The 18,540-nt window shown below is 67.5% G+C and overlaps 1 protein-coding gene across 15 annotated transcripts in view; it reads left to right on the forward strand.

The window, feature by feature from the left end:
- Nucleotides 1–18,540, forward strand: part of RBFOX3 (RNA binding fox-1 homolog 3) — a 175,860-nt gene that overhangs the window by 117,211 nt on the left and 40,109 nt on the right. For 4 of the 15 annotated variants that reach the window (XM_080681388.1, XM_080681382.1, XM_080681380.1 and 1 more), the window contains exon 1: nt 7,418–7,740. The exons of 7 other annotated variants lie outside the window; for them this stretch is intronic. In XM_080681388.1, the coding sequence (XP_080537514.1) occupies nt 7,636–7,740 (105 nt within the window). In that variant the 5' untranslated portion in view covers nt 7,418–7,635. Of the gene's footprint in view, nt 1–1,749; nt 1,879–7,417; nt 7,741–18,540 lie in introns of those variants that run through there. 4 more of the 15 variants (XM_080681387.1, XM_080681381.1, XM_080681385.1 and 1 more) reach the window with 3 other exon arrangements.

The raw sequence follows: 18,540 nt of genomic DNA on the forward strand, positions 1-18,540 counted from the left end.
ATGCCCTTGACCGGAATCGAACCCGGGACCCTTCAGTCCGCAGGCCGATGCTCTATCCACCGAGCCACACCGGTTTCGACAAGGCGGAATCTCTTGACAGTCAGGGCAGTGAGACCTGAAGGGGCTCCTGGGGGGAAAAAGGGGGAGAAGATGGCGCCTGTCCCCAAAGGCTGGCGACTGCTGGGCAGTGTCACCCACATCTCCCTCCCATCCCGTCCCACCCCGGGTGCCGACCACTTGTCCCCGGCGGGGCGATGGGGGTGACCTGAGAGGAGCGGGGGGGGGGGGGGGGGGGGCTGAGCTGTCCCTGGTGCTGACGTCTAGTCCGTAGGGGGTGCCAAGGTCAGTTTTAGTGCTGGGGTGCCCCGGGGGGGGGGGGCGCGCATGGGCAGGGAGTGATGTGGGTTTCCCGTGGGCCCACAACCTCCGCCAGTGACCAGCCCGTAACGTGAGCCCTGCCCTGGCGTGGGCAGAGGGTTGCCCCCAGTCACGGCGCACGGGGCGTTTCGTCCGAGAGCCAGTCACAGCCTGAGCGCCCCGCTGCCTCCCGTGCCTCTCTGTGGTCATCTGTGGTCATGGCACAGGGCGCTGAGTGGACACGCACAGATGCAGGTGGGCAGGAGGGCTCCCAGGGGCGCCAGGCTCGGCGTGTGGGGAGAGGAGCCGGGACACGGAGCGCCTCGCGGGGGACCTGTGAGGAGCCCCTCAGTCCAAAGGGGCCTCGCAGCCCCACTGCGCTCTCCCCCTCCCGCCTAACGAGGGAGGGAACGAGATCAGCACCAGGCGGTGCGATGGGGATAAGCCGCGCACGCTGTGGCAGACTAGGACGACGCGTTAACAGGGTGGGTGTGGGGTTTGGGAGGGGGAGCCCAGGGCTAAGGCCAGGGTGCTCCCAGGAGGGCCCAGCCCAACCAGCTGTGGCGGGAAGGGAAGCAACGCATCTCCGTGGGTCCGCAAGCCGGGCCTGTTCCGCAGCCTAAACCCGCCCCGTGCGCACGCGACCTCGGGCCACCTCTGTGACCCTGGACGTGTCGTCACTCTCCTTCTCATCCCCCTTGTGAGGACCCGGCGGGCGAGACGAGGGGGTTGGGAGAGCAGCGAGCGAGCGAGCGGGTGCGCGGTGCCGCCCCAGTTAGCAGCCGGCAGGAAATGGCCCCGCGCGCCTGTCCTCCGTCCCCTCGCCCTCCCGGGAAGTTGGAGCAGGCGGCCAGCTCTGAGGCTCTCGAGGGGCTGCCCATCGTCCGCCGGCTTCTGTGGTTCTGGGGCCGGACCCTGAATGGTGGCTTGGCCACAGCTGGCACCAAGAGCGCAGCTGCTTCCTCCAGGCTCGCCGCCGAGTGCCTCCTGCTGGGGTGGGGGTGCGGCCCCGAGGCCGTGGGACCCGCGGGGGCTTCCGGGCTGCAGCTGCCGCGGCCTCTCCCCCGCAGGCCGGTCTCACGTGCTCCTCTGGGCTCCGCTGAGCTCCCCAGTCCCCAGGAGAGGAGAAGGGCGAAATCCTGGGAGCTCACTGGAAAGAAATAAAGCCCGGCTGGCGCGGCTCAGTGGCTGAGCGTCGACCTATGACCCAGGAGGTCAGGGTTCGATTCCTGGTCAGGGCACAGGCCCGGGTTGTGGGCTCTGTCCCCAGTAGGGGGCGTGCAGGAGGCAGCCGATCCATGATTCTCTCTCATCGTTGATGTTTCTCTCTCTCCCTCTCCCTTCCTCTCTGACATCAATAAAAAATATTTTAATTTTTTTTAAAAAGGAAAATAAATAAACGTGGCCCGGTACCCAGTGGAAGAGCAGGTGGAACATCACCCACGGGCCTCTGCGAGCACCTTCCGCGGGTCCCAGGCCCCGAGGGGAGAGGAGCCTGTCGGGGAAGAGGTGCTCGTAGCGGTGAGCCTGGGCGGCTCTGGTTCTGCCTGTGTACCCTGAGCGTGTACCCCGAGTGTGTACCCCGAGTGTGTACCCCGAGCGTGTACCCCGAGTGTGTACCCCGAGCATTTACCCTGAGCGTGTACCCTGAGTGTGTACCCCGAGTGTGTACCCCAAGCATCTACTCTGAGCGTGTACGTCGAGCATGTACCCCAAGTGCGTACCATGAGCGTGTACCCCAAGCATGTGCCCCAAGCGTGTACCCGAGCGTGTAACCTGAGCGTGTACCCCGAGTGCATACTGTGAGCGTGTGCCCTGAGTGTGTACCCTGAGCATATACCCCGAGCGTGTACCTCGAGCGTGTACCCTGAGTGTGTACCCTGAGCATGTACCCCGAGTGTGTACCTCGAGCGTGTAACCCGAGCTTGTACCTCGAGTGTGTAGCCTGAGCGTGTACCCTGAGCACGTACTGCGAGCGTGTACCCTGAGCGTGTACCCCGAGCGTGTACCTCGAGCATGTACCCCAAACATGTACCCCAAGCGTGTACCCCGAGCGTGTACCCCGAGCGTGGAGCGTGCCCTTTGCTTTCAGTCTCCGGCATTGGTCCTGTTTAATTTTGCTGGGACGTGGTTGAACCAGTAAGTGAGACGGATGGACCCGGATGTGGCTGGCAAACGCCTCCTGATTAAGCAGATAAATAAGCTTCCTTTCCCATTGCTACGCTTGCTGCCCTCGGGGCTGGGGCCAGGGCCTGGCATCTGTGGGAGGGAGGCCCCTACCCGGCTGGATGTGGGTGCTGCCCGGGCAGCCTGGGCGCTCGGCGGCGGCTCGGGGTGCAGAGGGGCTCAGGGGTGGGGAGCTCCCCAGCACCCCCTCCTCTCAGGCCTGACCCCCAAGGGGAGGCCCTGGCTGGTGTGGGGCCCCCGCCGGATGCCTCCCGAGGGACTTGGTCAGCCAGGGCGGCTCCCTCTTGCCTTGTCAGCCACCTTTTCTGCCGCTCTGGGAGAATTAGACACCCCAGGACGAGGCACAAACAGCCCCCCACTCCCTGCATTTCTCAAGAAGGCCAAGCTCTCCTGTCCTCAGTCTGACCTCCCTGACAGTGGCTGTCAGAGGCGTCCCGGCAACCCTGCACTCAGCTCGGGGCTTCCTCCCGACTGCGCTCGGCCCCTCGGCTGTGGAACTGGGGCTCGAGCTCCCGGGAGAGGGCTGGGCCGGTGACGTGGGTGTCTGGCTGGTTCACATGAGAGAGGCTGCTCGGGTCACCCACACCCCCTCACACAGCACAGGGACTGTGCCCACCCTGCCCCGCCCCTGCGGGATGCCCCCTGCCGCTCCGCCCGCCCCCGCCTGGTCCCCGGCCTGTGCCAAGCGAGCTCCCTGAAGTCCGGGCAGGATGGCCTGGCGCTGCGGAAGCCGGAGATGAAGGCCCAGCTGCCACCGGAGACGGTGAGCTCACCCCCCCGTCTTGGCACGCCTTCACCGGGCTCCACGCTGTCCTCTCTGCGTGGCGGAGCTGCGGATGCCAGCCTGGCACTCAGAGCGAGGAAGAGGAGCCGGCCCATGAGCAACTCAGTCCCTGCCCGCCGGCCTCCCCCACAGGGACCGCAGGGCCTCCTGCTTCCCGCTGGCGGGGTCCATGTGCAGCCTTGGCAATTCCCCAAGGGCCAGCTGGGGTGCCGTCCTAGGCAACACTCCCCCAAATCACTTGGCCACAGAACTGCCCACATTATTATTTTTTAAAATATTTCTTATTGATTTCAGAGACGAGGGAGAGGGAGAGAGAGAAACATCAATGATGAGACAGAATAGTGGAACGGCTGCCTCCTGCACGCCCTCCCCCCCCCCCCCCCCGCTGAGGATGGAGCCCGCAACCGGGCATGTGCCCCCGACCGGAATCGAGCCCAGGACCCTTCAGTCCACAGGCTGACGCTCTATCCACTGAGCCAAACCGGCCAGGGCCCCACGTTATTTTTTCAACCACAGGCCAGGCCGTTGGTGAGCACTTTCCAGCACATTCTCTCGCCGGCGTTTCCTGTGTCACCCAGGAGCACACCAAAGGGGCCGAGGTGTTTGCCCAGCTCCGTGGGCCTGGGTCTCCCAGCCGGCTCGCCAGGGAGGGAGGGACAGCCAGCCAGCCCTGCCCTTGGAGGGGCAGCGCCTGCACCCAGAGGGGCTCCTCGGGGAAGGTGACGCGGGTGGGGCGGGGGCAGGAAGATCCGGGCGCTCTCCGGAGCCTCGGAACCATCTGGGCCGGCGGCGGCGCGCCTGCCTGGTATTTATAGGGGTGCCCAGGAGCGCAGAAATAATTACAGCTCAGCGCCTGCCGCCCTAACAAGCCCTTCTCAGATTCAGGGCGAACGGGATGTTTCTCTCCCTGGCTCTTCGCGTACGTTGTGAATATTAGCGCTGACTGACAGCTCTTCCCGGCTCGCAGCCTTCCTTCACCCAGAGGCGGGGGTGGCAGAGCACCCGGCCGGGCTTCCCCACCTGCCACTCAGGCCGCCCACCTGGCCCAGGAGGCACCAGGGTCTCCAGAGGGCTGGGGGAGGGGGCTGGTGACGATTGTATGCCAGTCGAACACGCCACCCAGGGCCAGGCCCTGCAGGTCAGGGGATGGGGGCACCGTTGCTGGCAGTGAGTCAGGTGGGCGGGGCCGTGCCCCGGGGGTGCCCAGGAGCACCGTAGGAGGGTCGAGGGGCACCAGTCCGTGGAGGAGGCACCGGACAGTTGGGACGTCCACCTCAGGGGCCCGTGCTGCCTGGACCCTGCGGCCGCGGCCGACCCACCGCCGGGACAGGCCTCCCGGAGCGCAGGGCCAACCACACTCTCCCCTGCCTGGAGCGGGGCCAGGCCCTGGGGATGCGGCTCTGAGCCAGCCCGCGAGCTCTGTGCCCTCGCGACACTTGGACTCCCGAGGGGAGACGGGGGAGTCCCGATGGGCTGCCGTGTCCAGCTGCTCCTCCCCTGACCCGCCGGTCGCCTCCCAGCAGGCCGAGCCTCCTGGCCCCGCCGTTCAGGCATCGGCTCCTGGTGGGAGTCCGAAGTCCAGGCCACCCCGCGGAGGCGGGCGGTGGGCACGCGGCCCCGCCCTGAGGCACGAGACGGACACGCACGCCGCTCACGTCCTTTGCGGGAGGTGTCCTTCCCGTCCCGGCGGCTGTCCTCGGGCTCACCGGAGCCGGAGTGTGAGGCGCCGGCTGATGGAGGCAGGTGGCTGGGCTGAGAGGCCCGAGGCTGACCAGGTGCCGAAACCCATCTGGCATCAGCCCCACCCTGGCTTTTTGGGGGTTGGGGGCTGAGTGCAGGGGTTCCTCTGGGGACCCTTCCCTGACCGCGCCCCAGATCTGAGCTCCCACGACCCTGGGCGGTTACAGCTCTCAGCACAGCGGGCTGCAGTTTCCCCACCAGACGGTGTCTCCCTCCGGGACAGAGACGGCCATCGCTCCCGTATGGGCCCGGGGTCTCAGGACGAGGCAAAAACAGCCCCCCACTATGTGCTGGGCACTGTTTGGGGTCCGCTCCCCAGCCCTCTTGCGGGAGGAACAAACCTGGGTCTCAGTGGATGTGGGGTAGCGACGGGTGGGTAGTCCGTGAGGGAATGGTCCCAAGCAGGGTGAGTCGGGAGCCGGGGGCTGAGGGTGAACTGTCATGGCCGCCCCAAATTCCAGGGTCCGCGGGGCGGAGCAGTGCCGCCTGATGGGGCTGGCAGAGGGCAGAGCAGGAGGGGGCTTCAGCAGCAAGAGGGCAGAGCTGGGCCGCTGGAGGGGAGGGCTGCCCCTGCTCTTGCGGCCGGGCCGCTCTGGGCTGGCACACGCCACGGGAGAGCCCGCTGCCAGGTCTCCACTTGCAAACGCGGTGCCCAGCGGGTTGCTGCTGCTCCAGACGCCGGGGCCTCGGCGCCAGGCCTCCCCACCAGCGCCATAGGCTGTAGGGGCGCCGCTCCAGAGAGACCACCTCAGTAACCGTCGGCAGGAAAGCGGGGGGTCGCCTGGCCAGTCCACAGCCAAGGTGCCCACCCCGCACTGTGTGCCCGAGCCACCCCTGGAGGCATCCCTGCCTGGATTCCAGAAAAAGGTCAGGCAGGTGCAGCGACCAGGCTAGGGGGGCCTGCTCTCCCCGGCGCCACTCCCTGGACCTCGGCCCTTCCTGTCCCTGCCAGACGGCACCCCGGCTCCCCTTGCTCTCTAGGGGAAAGGGGAGCCAGGAGCTGCCTCCTTTGAACGGCATGGGTGCCTGCGAGAGGGTGTCCAGGGGCACACACCCACCCGCCTTGTTCAGAAGGAGCTCAGAGCTGGTGTCCAGGCTGGGCGCAGGGAGCCAAGGGCACCATCCCTCTGCCCTCCTCGCGGCTCCAGCCTGAGGGGCCATGTCTGCAGGCGGCAGTGAGGGCCCCGCGCACGCCTCCCGGGCCGGATCTGCCCCTTGCCAGGGGGTCCCAGCCCTGCCCCCTCCAGAGCGGGGCTTGTTCTCCGAAGTGAGAAGAGGGGGGTCCCGGGTGCCTTTAGGTAGACGGGCGAGTCCAGAGTTGCTGCTGGGCACCTGAGACTCGCCCCTGGCCGGGGAGAAGTATGGGTAAGGGGGGACAGGCGAGGCATGTTCTGCTGCCGCTGCCTCTCACAGCCAAGCGCACCTGCGGCTGGTCCTGGTCAGAGCTTGGCCAGTGGGCATCTGGCGAGTGTTGGGGGGGCGGGGGTGGGGCAGGTGAAGCTGCAGGTTTATGTGGGCACGCACACACCTGTCACGTGGTGGTGTAGGGACAGGCCTGGGCCTAGGGCTGACAGGGGCCAGGGGTGGGACCCCTGCACTCCTGCTGGGTGGACGTGTGCGCATGAGGTCAGGTCTGGCGTGTGGGTGTGGGGAGGGGAGGATGCATTGTAGCCAGTGCCCCTTGACCCCTAGCCCATGTTAAGTATCCACAAGACCACGTGCTGTGGCAGGTGGGGGCGGAAAGGGAGTCTGGGGGCCAACGGAGGGCAGGAGTTCCCCGGGGCTCCGGCTGGGTTTCCAAGCCCTGGACGCCGGGAGGAGCGGGCCCAGCGGCCGGCCGGCGGGGAGGCCTCTGCTAGCTGTCCTCATTACATCAGCACCGTCCCGCCCAGGCCGGTCTCCCTTAGGCGAGGGCGGCGCTCCTCCTCTCTGCAGTGGCCTGTGGACGGGGGGAGGGGGAGGCAGACTCCAGACCCCAAACCCAAGAGCAGTGGCGGGGGAAGGGGGGTTGGAGCAGGGCAGCGCTGGGGCCGCGGGGGGGGGGGGGGTGGAGGGCTGGTGGCCCCGGCGCCGGCGGGCCAGGGGTTAAGCGCTGGGTCGGCTGTTGTGCCTGCGTTCCGGGTTCCCTTCCCTCCGCGGGGCTGTTTGATGTTGGAGTCCAGGGACTCCCCCTCCCACCTACACACGCGCGCACATGCGCGCACTCGCACACGCACCACTCTTTGCAGACAGGGCTGGGGAGCTCTAAAGTGGCGGGCTCCCCCCCCCCCCCCCCGCCCTGCCGTCCTCTCGTCTCGCGCACAGATCCTCTCTGGCCATATTCTCGCGCGCGCTCTCTTCAGCATCCGCGCCGGGCTGGGAGCGCGGAGGAGCCGAGGCGCAGGGCTCTCCTCTTCAGGAGCGCCACGAGGGGGAGGAGGGGGCGAGGAGGAAGAGGAGGAGGAGACCGAGACCGAGAGGGCGCCCGGGAGGCAGGGCGCGCGCACTCGCCAAGGGACGCGCGGAGGGTGCAAGCGGCGCAGCGAGCGCAGAGCTGCCTCCGCCGCGGGGCGCCCCCCTGCCGCCCCATGCTGTGCTCCATGGCGAACTCCGGCTGCCTCCTGCTGTCCAACTCCGGCAGCATGCTCCCGCACTCCGTGCCCTGCCCACCCGCCTTCCTCTACCTCCAACAGGTAAGCGCCCCCCGGCCTGGCGGGCCCAGCCCCGCGACCCCCCTCCCCCGCCTCGCCCCGCGCACGTGCGCCAGCACCGCCGCCCACACCCGCACTCGCTCGCCTCCGTGTCGCGCTGGGCCCCCGCTGCGTTCCCCGGTCACGGCACGGGTTCCGGTGGGGGTAGCTGCGCCCCTGCGCAGGGGCCGTGCGTGGGGGTCGGCGGGGGCTCGCGCTGCGCTGGGCGGGGGGCGGGGGGCAGGACCAGAGTTTGGGGCTTCGCTTGCAACTTTTCCGAAGGCGCGGGAGGGGGTGGCGGGCGGAGTCTCGGGGGAAGCCGGGGGAGGGGGAGGCGTTCTCAGCGCCCTGGTCACTTTGGGGAACTTCGCGTCAGCCCGGGGGTGGGAGATCGGGGAGCTGGGCCCCCTCCAGTTGAGTGGGGAAAGCCAGGGGGTGAACGGAGACGGAGGCGGAGGTGGCTGCGGCGCGGACGCCAGCTCTGCTGCAGCGGGAACTGCGTGTTGGGCCTACGGGGAGGAGGGCCACCCGCCCGGTGGGGCTGGCGAGGGAGGCCCGGGAGCTCCGGGGGGAGGGGGGTTGGGGCCAGACTTCTGCCATCGGCGGGGCTGCGCAGGAAGCTTGGGCTGGCGAGGAGAGCTAGAAACCCAGCCACTCGGAGCCCCCAGGCCCCCAGAATGCTCCCCGGAAGGGTGCGCACCGAGCCTCAGCTGCCTCCTGCCCTCTGGCCCCGTGTGGGGGCGGGGACCCTGCCATCCCACCCAATGCGGATTAGTGTTGTCCCTGCCGCTCTGGGGACGTCCAAGGGCTTCTTCCCTCGCCTCCCCAGGCCCCGGCCTCTAGGGTCTGCGTTTCCCAGTGCCAGGCTGGCCAGAGCCCGGGGGGACTGCAGCGCCCTGGCGGCCCACCCTCCTGACCTCCCCTCCCTCCCTGTGGGTGGGTGCTGCGCTGCCTCCTGTATGTTTAGTCCCTCGGCCTCTGCGCGGGTCTGCAGGGGTCTGGGGGGGCTACTTGGGGAGGCCAGAGAGCTTCTGGCTGACTGTCCCGGGCCTGCGTGGCCCTGTAAGAACGCTCCCATAGGACCTGGTCTGCACCCGGCACTGGGGGTGGGAGGTGGGGTGCCGCCTGAGCCCGTGGTCTGGGTCAGGCAGGCCTGGAGTCCAGGGAACGGCCCCCTCCTCCCCTCCCCGCGTGGGTGTGGGAGGGAGGAACCAGAGTGTGTATTCCCCGGAGACAGTGAGAGGTTCCAGGTGCGGCTGGGCCTTTGCACGGGGGGTTCTTGTCTTTTGCGCCCCGTGGGCTCTCCCGGGAACCCAGAAAGAAGGGGCCGGGGGAGGTGGCTCAGGAGGCGCTTGGACAAATGGGCCCTCAGCGCTGAGCCAGGGCCCAGCCCCTGGGCTGCTGGGCGTTCGGGTCGGCCCGGTACCAGGACTCACACAGCAGAACTGCCAGGCGTGTCCGCGACTGCAGAGGCCGGTCCGCACCATCCCTGGGGCCAACGGTGACAGCTGGGGCGTCCTGCACGCAGCTCAGGGGCAGCGAGAGTGGGTGAGGGGCCCCCACCCACCCGGCCAAGGCCGGCTCCCAGAATTCCCCATCGTCATTTGGGGTACAGACAGTCAGGGGGCACCTCACAGGTCTGTTTCCTGGCACCCCCCAGATGTACGTGATGGCAGGGGTCCCGTGGGGACTTCAGGTGGGGACTGAGGCCCTGCGTGTCTAACAGGCTCCCAGGAGCAGCTGGGATGGCGGCGGAGCCAGGATGTGCCCCACCCAAGCCCCACCCCCCTCGGGGCTGCCTGGGCGGCAGGCAGGCGGGGTGTAGGATGGGAGAGGAGCCTCAGCTCCGGCTGTGCCCTTAGGTCAGCTCGCTCCCCCGGAGACAGGGCGGCAGCCTGCAGCCCTCCCGGCCCCAGTGGGAGGCCTGAGTGCCCATGAAGCGGCTGCAGGCCTCCGTGGGGTGCCAGGCAGGGGCGCTGTCTCAACGGGGTCGGCCCAGTGCTCATGGTTAGGTGAAGGCACCCCGATCCCTCCAGGGCTGGGTGAAGGCACCCCGATCCCTCCAGGGCTGGGTGAAGGCACCCCGATCCCTCCAGGGCTGGGTGAAGGCATCCCCAGGGGTGGTGTTTGGAGCCGTCCCGTCCCGTAAGGGCAGTTGTTTGGAAAAGACAGCGGTTGCCCATCGGGCCAGGCTTCGAAGCCCCCAGTTTCCTTCGCAGCCGTCCGCAGGGTGCCGTGTGTCTCAGCGGGGTGGGAACGTTCCAGAACGCAGCCACCTCCTGGCTCTTCCTAGGGCGCGACTGCATAGGCGCTCACGCGGCTCTGAGGGTCCAAGGCTGACACAAAAGAAGCGTGACAGTTGGTTTGTCCCCAGACCAGCTCTCGAGAGCCCGCGGCTCCCCAGTGGCCTGGAAGCAGAGGGTTGGTGAGGGGGGGCCCCAGCCAGGCCTCCTGGGCCAGGATTGCTCCCGGCAGGCTCCCAGGGAGGGTGGCAGGTCTGCAGGCTGCGCATTGGGTCTCACCAACACGTTCGACAGCGGCGCAGGAGACCAGACAGGGTTTGCGCCCCATGAGAGGTGCGTCCGGCAGGCGCGCTTGGAGACCGTCTCCAAGAGTGAGAAAACCCAGCCTGGCCAGTTTAGAACTCCATCCTCCCGAAGCAGCAGCCTTCGCCGGCTGCGTGGGCCGCGCCGAGTGTGCTGGGATCGGGGCCGCGTCCCCCCAAGACACAGCGGCTCTGCACCCAATTAGAGGCGCGTGTTGTCTACCCTCCTCTCGGCCGCTCGGCCCTGAGAACCCTCACCGGGGGTCGGACTTCAGGTCCCCCACGCCAGGAGGCGCCGGCTGCCGGCAGGGGGAGGGGGGTTGTGGCATCGGTTAAGAGCTCACCTCCCCGGAATGGTCCTGGCGCCACTCAGGTGACACCCCGCAAGGCCTGGCCTTGGTTTCCCCACCTGCCCGGCCCACCTGGGGGCTCTGACTCCCTGTGACTACCTGGGCCATCTTCCAGGGCAGCCCAGGACACTGGTCCCCCCCACATCTGGCCCTGGGGGAGGGGGGCTCCCTGTGGTCCCTGCCGCACCGTGTCCAGTGAGGAGTGGAGTGGTCCTGGTCACCTTTCTGGGGAAGGAAGGGCCTGGTCTGAAATGCAGACCCTCAGCGAGGCTCCCTGGGAGGCCTGGCTGGGTGCCCGTGGGAGACACTTGGAGAGAAAGGGAGGCCACCCCAGGCCCAGGAAATGGGGTTTGTCGCGGTAATTACTATGAAGCCGCAGTGCCCTATAAAAGCGAATCTTACCGCTGCTTGGCAAAGCCGGGGAATCGCTCCCGGGGAGGGAGAGCCGGAGCCTTAAGTGTAAAAAGCCGTGTTGGGTGGTGATGGGGGAGGGGCCGCTAGCCCCCGAGCCGGGGAGCTCCTGGGCCTTCCTGGGGGCTGCGTTTTGAGTTCTCTCCATCTCGTCATCTTTGTGCTCTGAACCAGGATGAAATCACAGGTGGCCCTGGCGGCCCGTCGCCGGAGTCTCCGGGAGGCTGTGGGGTTCCCATCCAGTTTCGGGGCGCCGATGGTTTCTTGGAGTCAGCAGAGGCAGGAAGCGTCCCCTCAGGGAGTCGGACATCTCGGGGCGGGGAGGGGGGTGTTGAGGTTCACTAGGAAGCTCTGCTTTGGGGAGCCGTCGCTCCCTTGGGGGAAGCAAAGCAGCTACAGCAGCAAAGGGGAGCCCCTCCCGGGAGCGTGCCGCCTGGCGCGGGGCCGGGGGTGACTCCGGGGACCCTGTCTGGGACGTACTTGCTCTCGGTGACATAAGGCGCCTGCAGGTACACCCTGGCTGCCCGGGGGACGACACACACAGCTTGCCCACCCTCTTCTTCAGACGTGCACGCTGCGGAGGTCTGGCCCAGGGGCCCGAGCCACGTCCTTAAATGTACCGGATGGCCCTGGCCAGTGTGGGTCAGTGGTTAGAGTGTCCATGCCGGTCAAGAGAACGTACCCTGGCTGCAGGCTCAACCCCTGGCCCTGGTCAGGGCACATGTGGAAGGCAGCCAATCTATGTGTCTCTCTCACATCGATGTTTCTCTCTCTCTCTCTCTCTCTCTCTCTCTCTCTCTCTCTCCCCCCCTTTCTTTCTACTCTCTCTAAAAATCAATGGAAAAATGCCCTCGGGTGAGGGTTAACAAAAAAATAATAAAATGAAATGACCCTACCAGTAGAGAATTTAACCAGGCTGTTCCTGGCAGGTGGGTCTGACCCAGGCCCCGGGGTGGTGACCCAGCTGTGGGCCTGCAGTAGCTGAGGTCTCATCAACCTCATTCTCAACCGGCCCACCTGCTCAGGAGCCCTCCCGCCCCGCGGGGCCCCTTGGGGACCAGCCTCGCGCCAGCCGCCGGCGCCTGGAGGCGGCCCTCCCCGCGTGCCCTCGCCACCTGCGTCCTCTGGGTGCGGGTCACTCGGTTGTCTCCGCGGGTCCTTTCCCAGCGCGCTCCCTGTGCTTCGCGTTTGCTCCGGGCTCTGCTGAGGGTCCGTGCACGCTGTACGGTTGGGGAGACCGAGGCATGAGGGCTTGGGTGACACGCTCCTCACCGTGAGCCTGAGGTGAGTGCCGCCCGCGGGAGCCCAGGCGGGGCCGGGCCCGCCTCACGTCCCGTCCCGTGAGCAGGACGCGGGGGCAGGCGCGTCGCCTGGACGCAGGATACGCCCGGGCGGTGAGCGTGGCACAGAGCGGCGGCTGAGGCGGCTCCAGCCTCGGGCACAGACCGCAGAGGCGGCCGGAGGCTCCGCGTTCGGACCCAGCAGAGCTTGAAGGCTGCGCCTCGGGGAGCAGCCTCGGGCCCCCCGATGCCCTGTGGGCGTCTCTGCCCAGAGATGCGGTGTGTGGGGCATCCCTGGGCCCGAGTCAGCGCATCCTGACACGCGTGGCCCTTAGGGACGCCTGTGTCCGTTTCCCGGGGTTACAGCTGATGACTAAGGTGCCAACCCCACTCCCCGTTTCCCAGAATCACACAGGAGTGATGGTGGCTCGGCCATCATCCTTCCCCGCCCCAGGGACCCCAAGACCTGGGCAGCGCCCCCCCCTCCCCCCCCCCCGCTGCACTGAGGCTCTGGGACTCGGTGGGCACAGAGGAAGCTGGTCCTGCCTGTCCCCCCAGAGGCCCGGGGTTTGGTGGCCACGTGGGCAGTGCTGGCTTCCCCTCCCCTCCCCGTCGTTCCGCGAGTCCGGGGCGGCCATGGCGGGCCCTGAGGCGAAGCCCACAGCCAGCTGGCATGCTGGGAGGCCCGCAGAGGGCAGGGGGAACCCTGCAGCCCGGCAGAGACTGGGCCCGTGGCCTCCCTCCCCCCGGGCGCAGTGGGTGCCCATGCCCGCCACACCGCAGGCCGCGCTGAGCTGCACAGCCAGGAGTCCCCCCCGTGTCGTCATCCTTGGAGGCGGCGAGGCCGAGACCCCAGCCCAGGCGCCCTCTGTCTCCTGCCCTCGGCGCCGGGACGTGCACCCGCGGGCGGCTCACCACAGAGGGTCGGGTCGCTGGGGAGGGCGGGAGGCGGGGGCCTCACCAGCTCTGGGGTGTGCCTGCCTCCCCCGGGCCAAAGGCGGGGTCCCATGGGCAGGGCGGGCATCAGGAAGGAGGTTGGCTGTTCCTGGCAGGTGGGTCTGACCCAGGCTCCGGAGCGGTGACCCAGCTGTGGGCCTGCAGAAGGGACCCCCTCCTCCTCAGGATCAGGGTGTCTCCAGCCCCCCAGACCCCTGGGGCCCCCAGTGACTTCCTTGTCCCTCCAGCACTGGCCTCTGTGCTTCCCAGCGAGCCCTCGGCCTCTCGGGTCCGCTCCGTCAGTTGTTGGCCCTAGAAGGTTCCTCGCTCCCAAGCCTCTCCCGCCTTCCGCCCGTCCTACTTTCTCCCCGCATCCTTGTCCTCTCTACTTTCCCGTCACCCCCACTTCCTCCCGGAGATTCCAGACTCTCCCCATCCCCTTCGCTCCAGCCGGCCTTTGCACCCCCCCCCCCCCCCGCCGTGGCCTGCCAGCCGTGGTCAGAGGGCTGTGCGGTTCCGGCAGGGGCTGCGCTTGTGGTACAGACGGCATCTCCTAGGGACCAGCGGGGCTGACTCCCTCCAGCACCCCCACCAGGTGGTCCTGAGAGGTGCCCTCCACACCAGCCGGGGAACAGCTGTGGGTACCACAGCCCCACCCCCCAGCGAGTGGCCGGAGGGGGCCGACTGCCCGGGGCCAGTGGCCTAGAGCTCGTGCCTGGCCTCTGGGGCCTTATCACCAGAGCGAGGGGCCAGCCCACGGCGAGCAGAGGGCTCCGGGACCTTTGGGTTCTGCTGGCAGCTCTGCTCCACCCGCTGTCTCCTCTGGGGCCTCGTTCCTTCCCTAGGGAGCGAGCAAAGGGACCGGGCCGGGCTGGGACGTGGACTTAGAAATGGAGAGTGTGTGTGAGCGCTTGTCCCAGCGTCGTACCCTCGGGGGCGGGGGCCGGGCAAAGGCGGCATGTTGAGGGCAGGGTGGCTTCAGCTGGGCTCCGCTGGTGCCTCTGCCACCTCCCAGCTGCCGCGTTGGTTGTGGGGGGCGGTGGTGAGTTCCCCGTTGCCAGAGGAAGTCCAGAGGCCGCGGTCTCCGCCTCAGAGGCTCTGGGGCGATGCTGTCGCACAGACACGGTGCCAGCCAGCCCGCCGGACAGCCGACGTTTGCCCGCAGCCACTTACAGAAAGTGCGGAGAAGCAGGCGAGGCGAATTCGCTTTCTCCAACCCCGTGCGTCTCGGATGCTACCCCCCGGCGTGACGGCAGGAAGTGATGGCAGAGGGCTCCCGTCCCTGCTCCGGTGCTGAGTCTGCGGGACCGCACTGGCCGCGCTCACGGGCTCGGGGCTCACGCGGGGTCGTGATGAACACGTCGGACCTGCTGCCAGACGGCCTCGCTGCTCGGTGCCCAGTCTGCAGGCGCAGCGGCGACAGCCTGCAGGTTCCCCGACGTCCCCCATCAGAATCAGCACAGAATGGGGAGTGGGGGGGGTGTTGCGCTGCTCCAGAACCTCCATTTCAGGGGGGCGTGGACGGGGTGGCCTTGAGACCCTGCCTGTGCCTGAGGGTCTCAGAGACCCTCCCCACGTGGGGGCTGGCCTTGCACCGGGGCACAGGGCCCGGCTGCGGCCCGCAGCCTCCGCCTCCGTGGGGAAGTGGGAGAAAACCACGTGTTTCCATAAGGATAAGTCCTCCGTGCGTGTGTGTGTGTGTGTGTGTGTGTGTGTGTGTGGTTCCCGCCATTCCTCTTGAATGCCCTCGTTCGGTAAAATAAAAGGTTAGCAATTCGAATCAGTCCCCCCTCCCCCTCTTATAAACACGTTCTACAGAAGTCCAGACCGGCGCAGAGGTCACCAGGCCGAACCGTATAAAACGCTCTCCCGGCTCCCGGCCACACGCACCCGCTCACGTGCCGTCGGTGGCAGCCTCCATGCCGCCGTGGCCGAGCCGGGTCTGGCCGGGCCGTCGCCACAGAGACCATATGGCCCACGAAACCCAAATATTTGCTGGGAAGCTTGACGGGGACAGTGGCAAACCCCTGGCCCAGGGCAGCCCTGTCCGTGGAGGTGCGTCGGGGACCACGCGTGACCCCGGCTTCCCCAGCAGCGGCGCTTCCCAGAGCGAAAAGAAGCGGGTGAGATGCGTGTGAGTGGTTTGCTACCGCGCCCGGCCCCAAGTACCGTCTTTTCATTGCGACGCTTCATCGCTCTGAACGTGACCGAGACACTCGCGTTCTTTCCTCACGCGAAGCCTTTGAAGTCCACGCTGTAGTTTGCGCTCACAGTCCTTCGCACACATCGGACCGGCCACGTTTCAGTCTAGAACAGTGGTCGGCAAACTCCTTCGTCCGCAGAGCCAAATATCAACAGCACAACGATTGACATTTCTTTGGAGAGCCAAGTTTTTTAAACGTCAACTTCTTCTCACGCCACTTCTTCGAAATAGACTCGCCCAGGCCGTGGTATTTTGTGGAAGAGCCACACTCAAGGGGCCAAAGAGCCGCCTGTGGCTCGCGAGCCGCAGTTTGCCGACCACGGGTCTAGAAGGAATGAGGCTCCGTTCCATCGGGGGTGGGGGGTGGGAGGGCGGCTGGAGGAGGGGGCGCTGCCCTGGGCTTCTGTGGGCTGAGCCCTGCTGCAGGGGAGCCTGGGGCGGGGCCGTCCTGCAGGGAGGAGGCAGTTCACACGGAGAGACGCGCAGTTGAGTGGGTTCAGGGCGAATTCCTGGACGACCCGAATCTGGGGCACGAGGGAGGTGCCGCCTGGACGTTTTGGGGTCTAAGCTGAGAAATGTGGGCTTTTCCCAGTAGGCAGTGAGGACCGTGGAGGGTCTGGGAGCCGGGCAGTGGCGTGGTCAGATCGGGACGGGAGGAAGAGGAATCCGGACAGGAGAGGAGGCTGCAGACCAGGGAGCAGCCGATGCTGAGGCCCGGTCAAGGCGACAGAGCCTGGCAGGGCAGGCAGTGGGGATGAGATGGGGGGTGGGGGAGAGTCTGCACGAGAGTGTCCCCCGGACGTGGAGGAGGGTCCCTGTGGCATCAGCGATCTCTGGCTGGAGGTTGGTGCTGAAGGCTGGGCTGTGCTGGTGGCCGTGGGCCCGACCGCGGCCCAGGCTCCTTGGCAGAGAGAGGCCTCCCCTCCGCCGGCACCGGGCAGGCTGCACGCCCGCCGGGACCCTGGCCCCACTCCTGCGCGGCCCCCTTTCCCGCCTGTCAGCTGGACGAGGGCCAGTGCCCAGACCGATGTGCACACCTGGCCACACCCTCTGCAGGCTGACCCTTCCCCTCCTGTCTCCCTTCACGTCTGCTCTGAGCTGAGCTTTGGCCCGAGGCAGCCCCTCCTGGGTTCTGCTGTCCCCCAAGTGAAAGCACCTCAAAACTCATTTTCAAGGTAAGTGGGGTACGAGCTCCCCCACTCCAGAGGGGGCAGTGGGCCCCCAGCCCCAGTGTCCTCAAGCCACCCTCACAGACTCCAGGCCACGTCCCTAAGCCACCCTCACAGACTCCTGGCCACGTCCCTAAGCCACCCTCACAGACACCTGGCCAGGTCCCCAGGACACCCTCACAGACACCTGGCCACGTCCCCATGCCACCCTCACAGACTCCTGGCCACGTCCCCATGCCACCCTCACAGACTCCTGGCCACGTCCCCAGGCTACCCTCACAGACACGTGGCCACGTCCGCACGCCACCCTCACAGACACCTGGCCACGTCCCCATGCCACCCTCACAGACACCTGGCCACGTCCCCAGGCTACCCTCACAGACTCCTGGCCACGTCCCTAAGCCACCCTCACAGACACCTGGCCACGTCCCCAGGACACCCTCACAGACACCTGGCCACGTCCCTAAGCCACCCTCACGGACACCTGGCCAGGTCCCCAGGACACCCTCACAGACACCTGGCCAGGTCCCCAGGACACCCTCACAGACACCTGGCCACGTCCCCAGGACACCCTCACAGACACGTGGCCATGTCCCCACGCCACCCTCACAAACACCTGGCCACGTCCCCACGCCACCCTCACAGACACCTGGCCACATCCCCAGGACACCCTCACAGACACCTGGCCACGTCCCTAAGCCACCCTCACAGACACCTGGCCAGGCCCCCAGGCCACCCTCACAGACACCTGGCCACGTCCCCAGGCCACCCTCACAGACACCTGGCCACGTCCCTAAGCCACCCTCACAGACACCTGGCCAGGTCCCCAGGACACCCTCACAGATACCTGGCCACGTCCCTAAGCCACCCTCACAGACACCTGGCCACGTCCCCAGGATACCCTCACAGACACCTGGCCACGTCCCCACACCACCCTCACAGACACCTGGCCAGGTCCCCAGGACACCCTCACAGACACCTGGCCACGTCCCCAGGACACCCTCACGGACACCTGGCCACGTCCCCAGGACACCCTCACGGACACCTGGCCACATCCCCAAGCCACCCTCACAGACACCTGGCCACATCCCCACGCCACCCTCACAGACACCTGGCCACATCCCCAGGACACCCTCACAGACACCTGGCCACGTCCCTAAGCCACCCTCACAGACACCTGGCCAGGCCCCCAGGCCACCCTCACAGACACCTGGCCACGTCCCCAGGCCACCCTCACAGACACCTGGCCACGTCCCTAAGCCACCCTCACAGACACCTGGCCAGGTCCCCAGGACACCCTCACAGATACCTGGCCACGTCCCTAAGCCACCCTCACAGACACCTGGCCACGTCCCCAGGACACCCTCACAGACACCTGGCCACGTCCCCACACCACCCTCACAGACACCTGGCCAGGTCCCCAGGACACCCTCACAGACACCTGGCCATGTCCCCAGGACACCCTCACGGACACCTGGCCACGTCCCCAGGACACCCTCATGGACACCTGGCCAGGTCCCCAGGACACCCTCACAGACACCTGGCCAGGTCCCCAGGACACCCTCACGGACACCTGGCCACGTCCCCAGGACACCCTCACGGACACCTGGCCAGGTCCCCAGGACACCCTCACGGACACCTGGCCACGTCCCCAGGACACCCTCACGGACACCTGGCCACGTCCCCAGGACACCCTCACGGACACCTGGCCACGTCCCCAGGACACCCTCACGGACACCTGGCCACGTCCCCAGGACACCCTCACGGACACCTGGCCACGTCCCCAGGACACCCTCACAGACACCTGGCCGGGGAGGTGCGTGGCAGGGCTGGGGTGGAGGCAGTGGCCTCCTGGGAGTGCCTCCTGGGTGGTCGGCAAGAGGGACCTGGAGCTTCTGTGGGAGGGGAA

The sequence above is a fragment of the Plecotus auritus genome, assembly GCF_963455305.1.
Source record: "Plecotus auritus genome assembly, chromosome: 7".
Classification (NCBI taxonomy): Eukaryota; Metazoa; Chordata; class Mammalia; order Chiroptera; family Vespertilionidae; genus Plecotus; species Plecotus auritus.